Source organism: Echinops telfairi, unplaced genomic scaffold (assembly GCF_000313985.2).
Source record: "Echinops telfairi isolate 266 unplaced genomic scaffold, ASM31398v2 ScPeMD7_7458;HRSCAF=8496, whole genome shotgun sequence".
Classification (NCBI taxonomy): Eukaryota; Metazoa; Chordata; class Mammalia; order Afrosoricida; family Tenrecidae; genus Echinops; species Echinops telfairi.
Window position 1 is genome coordinate 50,104,285 of NW_022111358.1, and position 12,120 is coordinate 50,116,404.

The 12,120-nt window shown below is 64.4% G+C and overlaps 1 protein-coding gene across 2 annotated transcripts in view; it reads left to right on the forward strand.

Moving 5' to 3' along the window:
* BAIAP2 (BAR/IMD domain containing adaptor protein 2) overlaps positions 1–11,671 on the forward strand; it is a 44,342-nt gene extending 32,671 nt beyond the window's left edge. The window contains exons 7-15 of one of the 2 annotated variants that reach the window (XM_045299306.1): positions 446–598; positions 2,455–2,679; positions 2,779–2,974; positions 4,059–4,260; positions 5,343–5,411; positions 5,651–5,813; positions 6,177–6,211; positions 8,351–8,394; positions 11,307–11,386. In XM_045299306.1, the coding sequence (XP_045155241.1) occupies positions 446–598; positions 2,455–2,679; positions 2,779–2,974; positions 4,059–4,260; positions 5,343–5,411; positions 5,651–5,813; positions 6,177–6,211; positions 8,351–8,378 (1,071 nt within the window). In that variant the 3' untranslated portion in view covers positions 8,379–8,394; positions 11,307–11,386. Of the gene's footprint in view, positions 1–445; positions 599–2,454; positions 2,680–2,778; positions 2,975–4,058; positions 4,261–5,342; positions 5,412–5,650; positions 5,814–6,176; positions 6,212–8,350; positions 8,395–11,306 lie in introns of both variants that reach the window. The other variant, XM_045299305.1, reaches the window with a different exon arrangement.
* The last annotated feature ends 449 nt before the right edge of the window (positions 11,672–12,120 follow it).

The window sequence follows — 12,120 nt, forward strand, 5'->3', positions numbered from 1 at the left end:
TGGCATCTGCACACATGGCTGAGGGGCTCCTTCCGGTGTTTTTGAGAGGTGGCCAGGGGCCAGGTGAGAGGCCATGGCAGCAGTGGCTGATGGCCTGCAGGTCCGGGCTGACCGGAACATGGGTGGGAAAACCCTGCTATTTCAATTATTCCCAAAGATTTGGAGAGGCCGTTTCTTAGATGTATGTGTCTTGGTTGTCATCCGGTGTCAGTCCCCACTCCACCCCTGGAACCCCTGCCCGTGTGGCTGTATCTGGGGATAGGGGGTGCGGATGGATCTCCCTTCTTGCTGGAGCCTCCTGATCACAGCTGGGAGCCTCTGGTCTCGTTCCCAGGGGCCGGGGTGGGGACTTGCACAGTACTCTGGGGGACACGGTACCCTTGGGAACTGGATGGCCACTCTGGTTCTGACCACACTGACCGGCCATCCCTCCCTCCCTGGCCAGTACATTGACGCCATCAGCAACAAGCAGGGCGAGCTGGAGAGCTACGTGTCCGACGGATACAAGATGGCTCTGACCGAGGAGCGCCGGCGCTTCTGCTTCCTGGTGGAGAAGCAGTGTGCCGTGGCCAAGCACTCGGCCGCCTACCACTCCAAGGTGAGCCCCCTCCCCCTCCACTACCTCTCCAAGGTGAGCCCCCTCCCCCTACCACTCCAAGGTGAGCCCCGCACGCCTCACACTGATTTCCCGATGCCTCACCCCAAGCTCTAGGACCCTCCAGTTGGGTCCAGGGAGGCTGGGCCGATGGCAGGCTGGAGAGTGACCTCCCAGGCGGAGAGCTCTGACCACGGGAGGGTGTGCTCCTTGGTGGGGCCAGGGCCCCCCCTACCTGCTGCCAGTATCCTCTCTCAAGGGGCTAGGGCCCTGCCTCTGGCCACACCTCTTCATCCTAGACTGGGATGATGCCACTGCCCCCTAAAGCCCCTGGGCCCTGGGAGGGGTTTGCCCATGACCCTCAGCCTGACCGTGGGCTCAGGATCCCCCTCCCCCTGCCCTCACCTCTGTCAGGGTGCTCACCCAAACTCGGGCACAGCACCCTCCTGCCCTCGGAGCCTGCCAGTCCTCCATGACCCCCTGAGCCCCTAAGACCCCCGGTGAGCCTGCCCAGGCCACAGCCTCTCCCCACAGGCCTTCCTCTAGCTGCCCCGCCAGGCATGTCCTAGGGATGCCAGGCCCCAGGCACAGCTGGGCTGGGAGCTGCTCAGGGAGGGGCTATAACAGGCCCTGGAGGGGGGTGCCCCCCTGCCAGGGGTGGGGCATCTGCAAAGCCCTCTGAGCGAGACTAGAGGACTGGCCACAGGGACAGGCAGGTCTGGGTCATGAGTGGGGCCTGGGCAAGGTTAGGTCCAGTGCCTGGGACATTTTGAATGCCCAGCAGGTATGGTGGGCTGGGGTCTTTCGAGAGAACACACAGGCATGTGTGCAAACTTGTGTGCACAGTTGTTTATACACAGACTTGCAGACACGTGAGCGCACACGTGCACATGCACACACCTGCTTGGCGGCCACAGCCTGGGGATGAGCAGACATGCCCCAGTGCAGGGTCCCTGCACCACCGGCACGTGTGCAGTGGATGTCATCCGCGGGACCGGCACTGGGCTGGTCCTGTCCCGACAGTGCCTCTTGGCTGGGGGCGGGCGGGCGGGGGTGGGGTCCCCCGTCTCGGCTGCACCTGTGGCCCACGGCTTTGCAGCAAGACGCTGTGTTCCCAGCAGCTGTGGCAGCGGGCAAGCCAGCGAGCGGGTGGGGGCTCAGCTCAGTCTGCAGGCTCAGTGTCTCCATCCCCTCGGGCATGGCGCCCTCTAGTGGCCGGCCAGCCCCATCGCAGGGGCCGTGGTCCCTGCCCGTGGCCAGGGGAGAAAAGACCCTGCCCCACCTGCCTTTGGGGCAGGGCTGCCAAATCTGCCTCTGGACTTGGTGGCGGCCCCGCCCTCATCTGGCCATGGCAGAGCAGGTGGAAGGGAGTGGGGCTTGGGGCCACGCTTAGTTGGGTTGTGGGGGCTGAGACCAGCTGGCTCTGAGGAGACGGGTCCCCCTACCCCTCAAGGCCCAGGCTCTGGCCCTCTGACAGCCTGGTCAGCTGGGTCCCGGGGGCTGGGCAGCAGTGGGCAGCCGTGAGCAGTGACTGGAGGCCCCTGTGGCCCCAGCCCACCTGACAGCTGTTACAGCTACCAGGCTTGGCACACTGCTCCAGGTGGGGGCCTGCCCCCGCCTCCCCGGGACTGGGACCCGCCTTCCTGAAGGCACCTAGCTGGTGAAAGCAGCCTTTCCCCAGCAGTACCCCCGGGGGCAAGATGTGTGTCCTCTGAGGCCTCACAGGTCTGGGGACAGGGTGTGGGGGTGACGGGGTAACCGGGCAGCAGCAGTAGCAAGCAGGCAGGCTGGGACATGCCTTCAGCGCTTCACCAGCTGGGCCCTGACCCCAAGTGCCTCACTCCACCCCCCTCCCGCAGGGCAAGGAGCTGCTGGCCCAGAAGCTGCCGCTGTGGCAGCAGGCCTGCGCGGACCCCAACAAGATCCCGGACCGCGCCGTGCAGCTGATGCAGCAGCTGGCCAGCGGCAACGGCGCCATCCTGCCGGGCACCCTGTCAACCTCCAAGTCCAACCTGGTCATCTCGGACCCCATCCCGGGGGCCAAGCCACTGCCCGTGCCCCCGGAGCTGGCCCCTTTCGTGGGGGTGAGTGCTTGGCCTCCTCGGGAGCCTGGGAGGTGGGGGGCCTTCAGGGAGTGGCTGAAGGGCCTTCAACCCCGCTGCCCATCGACCCCTGCTCCACAGCGGATGTCTGGCCAGGATGGCGCGCCTGTTGTGAACGGTGTCTCGGGCCCGGACAGTGAGGACTACGACCCCTGGTCTGACCGCAAGGCCACCAAGTCCCTGTCCCCGCCGCAAACTCAGAGCAAGCTGAGTGACTCCTATTCCAACACCCTGCCCGTGCGCAAGAGCGTGACCCCGAAGAACAGCTACGCCGCCAGTAAGGGCCTGGCCACCCACACTCTCGAGGGGGGGGGCTTGTGTGCACGGGCCGTGCGCAGGTGTGACTGTGTATGTGCGGGTACATGGACACGCATACCTGTGTTGTGTGGTAATGCAAACGTGCCTGTGCTGGTGTGTGTGATTGTGGAAGCATATGTGTTGGCATGTATAGTCATGTGCAATCGGTAGTGTGTGGACATGTAAGAGCAGCTGTGGGGCATGCAAGTGCTTATATAGGGTACACACCTGTGGATGGTCCTGAATGCGTGTATAGGTGCATGCACGGGAGACAGAGTATGTATGTGTGTGTGACTATGTACATGTGTGGGTGCATACACCTTTGAATGGTTGTGGCTCTATGTGTGACTACGTGCATGTGTGAGTGAATGTGTGTAGGTGCATGCCTCTAAGTGGTTGCACACGTGCACTCGTGTGAAGTTGTGCACATGTGTGGGTGCGTGCATTTGTGAATGTGTATGGGTGTGGGTGCATGTATGGGTGTGATTGTGTACATGTGGGGGTACATGTATATGTGTGTGATGGTATATAGATGTGATCACATGCCAGCATGAGTGGCTGCACACATAATGCATTTACATGAGGTTGCACGTACGACTGTGTGGGCACATGCACATGTGATTGGCTGCACGTATGTATGGGAGTACGTGTATGTGCGTGTGGTTGTGTGTGCATGCGTTGTGAGTGGCTGCAGGTAATCCATGTGTGTGTACATGCACATGCGGTGGTTGTGTGTGTGTGAGTACGTGTATGTGTGAGTGGTGCGTGTGTGTAGTATGTATGCGCATGCATTTGTAAATGGGTTTATATATGAATGTGTATGTGCATGCATTGAGTGGTTGCGAGGATGTATACATGTATGAGCACTTGCATGTGTGGTTGCAGATACATGTGAACACGTGCATGTGTAAATGCATGTGGGTGCTGTGCATGTGGCACACGTGTGTGCCCTCAGGGCATTAGATATATTTGTATGGTGGATGCGGGCACGCCCAGGCCGTGTCCATGCGGGGTGCGGGCTGCCTGCCCGGCACCCGGCCCTCACCCGTCCTGCCGCCCGGCAGCTGAGAACAAGACGCTGCCGCGCTCGAGCTCTATGGCCGCCGGGCTGGAGCGCAACGGCCGCCTGCGGGTGAAGGCCATCTTCTCCCACGCCGCCGGCGACAACAGCACCCTGCTCAGCTTCAAGGAGGGCGACCTCATCACCCTGCTGGTGCCTGAGGCCCGTGATGGCTGGCACTACGGCGAGAGTGAGAAGACCAAGATGTGAGTGGGACCGGCATGCGCTGATGCCCCTCACGGGCGGGCGCACACACGAGCCCCCGCTGGAAGCTGCCCACATGGGGTGGGGCCGGGGCCCCTGGGGTCGCTGTGTGGATTCCGACTCGGCGACAGAGCAGCCGCCCCCGTGGGTTCCGAAGGCTGCCAGTTCTGCCGGCAGCACACAGCCTCGTCTTTCTCCCTTAGAGCCGTGGGTGGTTAGCAGTCAGCACCTCGCCCTCTGCACACCACCCAGGCACCTTCTGCGATGAACGTCCACCCTTCATCACAGCTGGTGGGGCCCCCGCTGTCACCAGCACCCCCTGTCATCCTGGCCCATCTCACAGGGGGAGCCACCGAGCTTGGTGGGGGAACCCTGGCACCAGGCCTTTGCCACTCAGTCTGACTGGAGGGAGGGGCAGGCAGGGCTGGGGCACAACCCGGGTGCCTGACCGGGAAGCTCCTAGCCCAAGCTCCCCTGCAGTTTGCCCTGCCCTGTCACAGCACTGTCACGTCACCTGTTACCAAGGAGACCACGCCAGCAGGAGCTTGTTGTGGGTGCCCTGGGGTACAGGCCACCCACCCGCCCGCTATCACTGCCCCCACGCCTCCACAGTTGTCCCCTTGCTACAGAGCCAAGGAACCCTAGTAGTGCACTCGGGTCAGGCATCGGGCTGCTAACTGCTGGACCGCGGGCTCAAAGTCACCCACCGCCCCTTGGTAGACAGATGAGGCTGCTCTCTCCCATTCAGTCTTAGAGAGAGGCTGCATCGAGACACTGTGGCTGGGGCAGCAAATCCAGCCCCAGCTGGTGCCCACGTTGCCCCCCACATGGCAGGGGGGTGCGTGGCAGGTCCTTGGATTGTGGGGCCACAGCACAGCAGGGGGCTTGTGGCAGAATCGGCCTGCCTGGTGAGTGGTGCCCAGGCTCTTCAGGCTGGGGGTGTAGGCGCTGACCCCCGGGGCCCACCTCCCTCCACACACACTGCTCAGCAGCTCGGGAGTGGAAGTCTTGGGGCTGGACAGCAGACCCCACTGTGGGCGTGGGGTGGGTTTGTGGGGAACTTACCTGGAGGCTTCTCTTGCAGGCGGGGCTGGTTCCCCTTCTCCTACACCCGGGTCCTGGACGGTGACGTCAACGATAGGTTGCACATGAGGTGAGTGCGCCCTGTCCTTGGCAGGTGGCGAAAGCAGTGGCCTTCAGCTGGGTGGGGCCGTGGGAAGGCACAGCCAGGCGGATGGCCTCCCTCACCCTGGTCCAGCTCTGCGGGGCCATCTGGGAGGGGTGTGTGGGCTGCAATCCAGGGAGGTGCCCTGGGAGGTGGGAGCTGAGGTCCAGACCTGGAGCTGTGGGGAGCAGGGAGCAGGCTGACCCCCTGTCCCTTGGTCACCACAGCCTGCAGCAGGGCAAGAGCAGCAGCACCGGCAACCTGCTGGACAAGGATGACCTGGCCCTGCCGCCGCCGGACTACGGGACGTCCTCCCGCGCCTTCCCGACCCAGCCGGCCAGCACCTTCAAGCAGAGGCCCTACAGCGTGGCCGTGCCCGCCTTCCCCCAGGTCAGTACCACGGGGTCCTCCTCCTCCAGGTGACGGAGCCTCATGCGGGGCGAGGGCTTACTGTCCAGGGAAGCCACATGTGGGAGGCGCTCGGCCCCCTCCTGGGCTCGCTGCTTGGCACCCACAGCCATCCACACCCTGGCGGTAGTTTGCCACCTACTGTCTGCTCTCTGGGGGTGCCCACAGGGTGTGATGCCTCCTGGGAGGCCTGGGCGTGGGGAGATACTGCCTTTGGTAGCCCCGGGGCCACATGGTGCCCGCTGCTCACAGCCCTGCTGGGTGGCCTCATAAAACCAGCTGGCGGCGCAGGTGGACTCCAGGGCTCGGGGTCCTGGCCCTGACACGTCTCCCCTTACCCTATAGGGTCTGGACGACTATGGAGCGCGGTCTGTGAGCAGGTAAGGGGTTGGGCAGGGCACCTTAGGCAGGTGGGGAGTGGCCCCCAGGGCAGGTGGAGGCCCCCAGGCTGGGCGAGGCCAGTGGCTCCCGGCGGTGTCCAGCAGCACAGGCTGCGCTCCTGGGCAAGGGCAGGTGACCCGTCGTGAGGTGGTCAGGTCTGCTTCTTGCTGGGTGGGACATCTGGTGACCCGGCCTCCCGCCCAGCTCCCCAGCACTCTCGATCCCGAGGCCGTCCTCACGGCCTCCCCGCCCCCGCCGGGCTGGTCAGGATGGGCGTGCTGGCTGCCCTGGGCCACTCTGAGCCTCTGAGGCTGCTGCAGGCCGCCGACCCGGGCTGGCAGCTCTCCTGTGCTTTGTCCACAGTGGCAGTGGCACCCTGGTGTCCACGGTGTGAGGCGCGGACCACGCAACGCCGGGGCTCTGGAGAGCTTGCCGTCCCCCTCCCCTGCTCCCCCCACCCCGCCACCCTCGGCCCCTGGCCTCCACCGCTCTCTGCTCATTGGTTTGTTCCGGGCCCTGCTGCCAGCGCAGCCTTGGCCAACTCTGATCCCAGCCCCAGGATCCATGGTGCTGCCCCACCCCCACCGTGTGTCCGCAGCCTCCCCCCCCACCCGCCGACACCGCCACGGCCCCCACCCGCCCGGCACACCAAGGTGTCAGCAGCGCACCCCCTTTTCTACGGCTCGCCACAGGCCAGGGTTCGAGTTTGAAGAAAAAAAAACCTTTAAAAAACAAAAAGATGAACAACTAGGGAAAGGACTGTTTTTCCCAACAAACAAAACCGATGTGCATGGACTTGGGGTCTGTACTGTTACCTTGGCCTGACCCCTGGCCTCCGGGGCCCAGCCCGCCCGCCTGCCCGGCCAGCCCCTCGGGGGCCGCGGCACCAAGGGCTTGTCCGGCAGCCCCGCCCGAGGAGCCACCGTGCCCAGTGAGGGAGCCTGCCCACAGGGCCTGGCGTCCTGCCACCTCCCGAGGGCGCAGCCCGCAGGTGGGCATGGGCATCTTTGCACAGGGTCTCCCTACCTCACCCGGTGCACTGGCGCGAGGGGGGTGGTCGCAGCAGGCACTGCCCAGCTGCACGCGGACCTTCCAAAGACCTCCTGAGACCCCCACCGCACCCACGCTTTGGAAATCATTTCTCTGACCGGCCTGGGTGTGCACACTGCGGTCACCCACCTCCCCAGCGCAGGGAGTGCCCGGTAGCGAGGCTGGCCCGGGTCGGAGGCGTGGGCATGACCACAGCCAGCCGCCCTGGCTTCCTCCAGCCAGGGGTGCGGCCGGGCTAAGTGCGTGCCGTCTCTTTGTGTGTCTCGGTGACTTTAGAAGAAAACACACGGGACTCAATGGCTACTGGTATTGTCTCTACACCCACTGAATTCTGGGACGAGAGCGGGCCACCGCCCAGCTGAGCCCTTCAGGCTACTGGGGGCCAGCGGGGACGCCACGACCCTCCTTTGCTGGCAAGACTTGTCAAAGCCCGCCCACCGTGGCCCTGGAGTGTTAGTGATGCGAGCAAGACCCAGGCCCCAGGCATCCGCTTTGGAGGCAGACTGTGGGAGAGCCTTCCCTGCCGCTGTTCTCGTTTTGCGCAAAGATTTTCAATCCAGGGGACCCCGTGCTCAGCGCGCGGGTGAACGTAGATGCGGAGCAGCCACGCTGGCAGGAGGGTGTCAAGTGCTGAAAATAATTTTCCTTTTTTTTTCTTTTTTAAAAAAACAACAAAGTTGTGCCCTGTGCTGCAGTCCGTTGTTTGAATAAAAGTTTTATTTATTGCATCGGGCTGGGTCTGGCTCCTCCTTCCCGGTCCCTGCCACGTCCGTGGCTGCGTGGAGCCTGGGGAAGTACTGGCGCCAACAGGCTGCCAGGCCCCATGGTGGGGAGGTGGTTGAGCCCCTGCTTTGTCCTCTCACTCTATTCTGGTACCCTGGGGGTGGGAAGGCTCCCATGTTTCTGGGGACCATCCTGGAAATGGAGTGAAGCCCCTTGGGGGCTGGACTGTCTGCCTGCAGGGGCATGCACTGCAGTGTTGAGTGCCCCCCCCCACTCCGCCCCGGGTCTGGCACCCCTCCCGCTCCCCACGCGTCCTTGGCCCCCACTTGCTGACCCCTTCCAATGCACCCTGTGTTTCCTTGCAGCGAGGACGTGGAAGTGGCCCGGTTCTGAGCGGCCTGGCTAGTTAGTAAGTGACTGCAGGTCTCTGTGCTGGCGTGGCTCTGGGCAGGCCCTGTGGCCCGGGTTAGGCCCGGAGGGTGGTCCCTGGGCCTTGGTGCTGCGCTCCGGGCCTTCTTGGACCTGTCATGGGTTCTGACTCTTTGTAGCTGGGCCTGCTGCCACCCACCGGCTGCGCCTTCACTCTGCTGGGTGCTTGGGCTCCAATCAGGGGGGACCCCACAATCAGCGCTGCTCGCTTTGGGCTCTCCGGACTGTGTTCCTTTCTCCGATGGAGCATCGGGTGGGGCTGAGCTAGGGCGGGGTGCAGCGGTGTGGGGAGGAGTGGTAGGAAGTATCTGGCTTGTCCCTCTGCTGCCCTGTTGTCCTGGCCCCCAGCTCCCGGTAGCCTCTACCCCCAGCACCACCACTGAAGCTGCTGCAGACCCCACCTCCCCTGTGGGCCTCCTAGCCACCCCCACCGCCCCAGCCTTCCCCTCTAGCCGCACTGGCTTGGGGGCCAGGGGCAGCCCCATCCTAGACTGGGAGCATGTGTCATCCCCCCAGGGCTGGCCCTCCCCATGACTACGGTGCCCCGACCGGGTAGGCCCTGGGTGCATGTCCTCTCCTCCTAGGGGACACCTTCAGTTGCAGCATAGCCTCTGGGACGTTCTGTCTGACGGTGCTCCCGGGGGCTTGGGGGAAGGCTCTAAACTGGCCGCCGCCCTGGTGCGTCCCAGAGCGCGGGGTGCAGCGGGCTGGCCTGGGAGGTCCCAGGGGCGCAGAGCCCCCTGAGGCGGTTGGAGGGGACACCCTGTCCCTGCCCAGCTTCTGACAGCTGCCCGTCAGAGCCTGAGTGTTCCCTCGCTTGGTTCCCAGAGGACCGGTGTCTGTGTGCCTGAGGAGGCAGCAGCTGGACCCTCGACACCCCCACCCCACCTCAGTTCCAGACTTCCTGCACAGCCCAGGCTGTGGGGCGGGGGCTGGGCTGTGTTCAAAGGCTGTTGTGGCTGAAGGCGTTTCTGCGGACAGTGGTCTCAACTGGGGGTCTGGGCCTCACGTCAGAGCCGCTCGGCGGCAAGGGACAGACACCCCCAGCCTGAGGAGGGGGTCCAAGGATGGAGCACCCCAGTCTGAGGATGGAGTAAAGACACCCCAAGTTTAGCATGGGGTCCCCTGATGGAGCAAGAGCTCCTCGAATCTGAGGATGGGGTCCAAGGACTGAGTGTGGACGGCTAGCTCTCAGGTCCACGTTGTCCGCTGGGGCTCCGGCTCTCTGCTCCGGGAGCCTGCTGCTGTCCGCTGAACAAGACCTCAGCCAGGCACTCTGTCCAGGGGCTCTGGCTGGAGTGCTCATCGAGAAAGTCAGCACCCTTCCCCGTCTTGGTAGGGAGACCTCCCACCACGTCTGTCACTGGAAGCCCTGCCTTGGTGGAGCTCTGCGCGCTCAGCCTGACCAGGCCTGATGGACGCCCCTCAGCCGGCCACGGGCCAGCCTCTGTTGCTGGATGGGCTAGGAGTCGGGTCTGGGGATCTCCTTTGGGGTTCTGCAGGGCCTGGGACTACTAGACATCGCTTCATAGCAATGCTAGCCCCGCCCACAGACCCCCTCCTGTACCCCCAAAGTCACACGGCCCCCTTCACCAGTCCTGGTGGCGCCAGGGGGGCAGGGGGTGGGGAGAGGGGCAAGGGCGGGAGGGAGAGCAGTGGGAGAGCTCTCTGGGCAGCATGCGCCCCAGTCCTGGGGCTCTGCCACCAGCTTTCCTGGGAGGACCGGGAGGGCTCCTCAGGGACCCTGTGGACTGGTAGAGTACCCGGCCAGCCCTCCTGTCGCTGGGCCTGGGTCTCCTGGCTCCACCACTAAGTGTGCCCTGTCTCTAACCAAGTCCCCCACTTGTCCCTGGGTGTGGGGACAGACCAGGACCCCCAAGACATACCCCAGAAGTTAGCATCTTCTTCAAGGAGGGCAGGCAGGGTACTGCCCCAGCCCTGAGCTAGCCAGAGTAGCCGGGGGCAGACAGACCAGCGCCAAAGAGGAGCCTGGGGGCGGGGGTTTGGGGGGAGCAAGCTGGGGTTGAGCATGGCCTAAAGGCCGGGGCATGACCGCTGCCCAGAGAGTGGAAAGGAGCCTCGACGTCATCTCAGCGACACCAAGTCCCACGTGACCCACTGTCAGTCTCTGCCGCCTGCCCCCTTGTCACCGCCCACCATCCAGGGGTTTCCACCTTAGAGTCGAGTCCTGGGGAAACAGGGTGCCCCCACCCAACCCCGCCTCTGTGTGCCTCCCGGGGGGCGAGCAGGGCACAGCTTGGCCTAGGATGCTCCAGGTGACCGCTGCTGCTGTGCTGTGGCTCTGAGGGTGGCGTGAGGGCCGCGGACTCTGCAGGTAACGGCTCCTGCTGTGGGCCTAGTCTGCCTGTCTTCCCGCCGCGTGGTTTCCAAGGATCGTGGTGTGCGGGCCTGCGGCCCAACCCCATCTGTGTCATTTCGTGCCGTCTCCGCCTGTCTCTCCGTCCAGTGTGTCCATCAGCTGTGGCCCTGGGGATGTGGAGTCAGGCAGTGTCTGGTCGAGGATGGCCGTGGCCGTCCCCCATGTCTGTGTTGGCTCTACCCGCACGCCTGCTGGCCTGCGTGTCTGTCTGTGCCCAGGCTGGGCTCCGTGGTGCCTGGTGGGTGGGCTGTGGCTAGGGACCCTGCTTGGCAACTGGACGAGCCCTCTGGCTCTCACCTGTCGATGTCCACCTATCGCCTGAAACCAACCTGTCCCACCATGCCCACCCACCAGCTGGTGCCTGCCTGCCTGGAGCATGTGGGGTGGGCATGGCCTCCCCTGGCGCTGGCTGGGTTCCACCCTGGGCCTGTTGGGAGTTGCCCTGCTGGCAGGGCTGGGTAGGCAGGGGGTGTGCAGGGTGTCCCGCTCACAGACCCCTCTCCTCTCTGCAGGAACCCCTTCGCCAACGTCCAGCTGAAGCCCACAGTGACCAGTGATAGATCTGCCCCCCTGCTCAGCTGATGGCCATGCCCTCAGGTGCTGCCCGCCCGCCCACTCGTGCCCACCATGCACGTCCTGTGCGCACCATGCCCGCCCCGCCGTGTGCTGCCTCGCTGTGGGCTGGGCTGGACCCCAGCTCTTCCAGGGAGCCGGCACCTTGGCTGTGGGGCGACAGAGCCGAGCAGGGGCTGGACCCCAGCAGAAAGCTGGCCTCCAGGCCATGAGCAGGAGGCCGTCTGGCCATTCCTGTCAGAAGAAAGCAGCTCCCCACCCTCCTGCTGTGGGGTCTTAGGGTGTCAATAAATCGTCTCCCTGAGCCTCGGTGTCTTCTCTGGGGCAGGGCCCACTCCTGGGAGGTATGTCTTCCTCACTCCCTGGCAGGCCTCTTGAGCTGAAGTGGGGGGCACCTGAGGACCCTCACTGGGCTCTGCTGGGTTCTTTACTTGCACATGGGAGGGCCAAGGAGGTGAGATGCCCCTACACCTGCTGCTGTCCCCAGTGACATCTGGGACACCCCCCCACAACCCCCACCAGTCTTTCTCCCCCCCCCTTCCACTCCCATCTGGGGCAGCCGGGGCCCTGCCCTTGGAGGCAGGAGGTGTGTGGCCTATGTCTCTGGACTGTGCCCATGGGGTCCTGCTGGGGGTGGGCGCCGGAGCCTCTGCTGAAAGGCAAAGCCTTGAATGCTTCCTCTAGAGGCCGGGCTGCTGAGGTCTGGGCAAGGCACAGCCAAGGGGACTTAAGCTTTCAGTAGCCCTCCGTAGC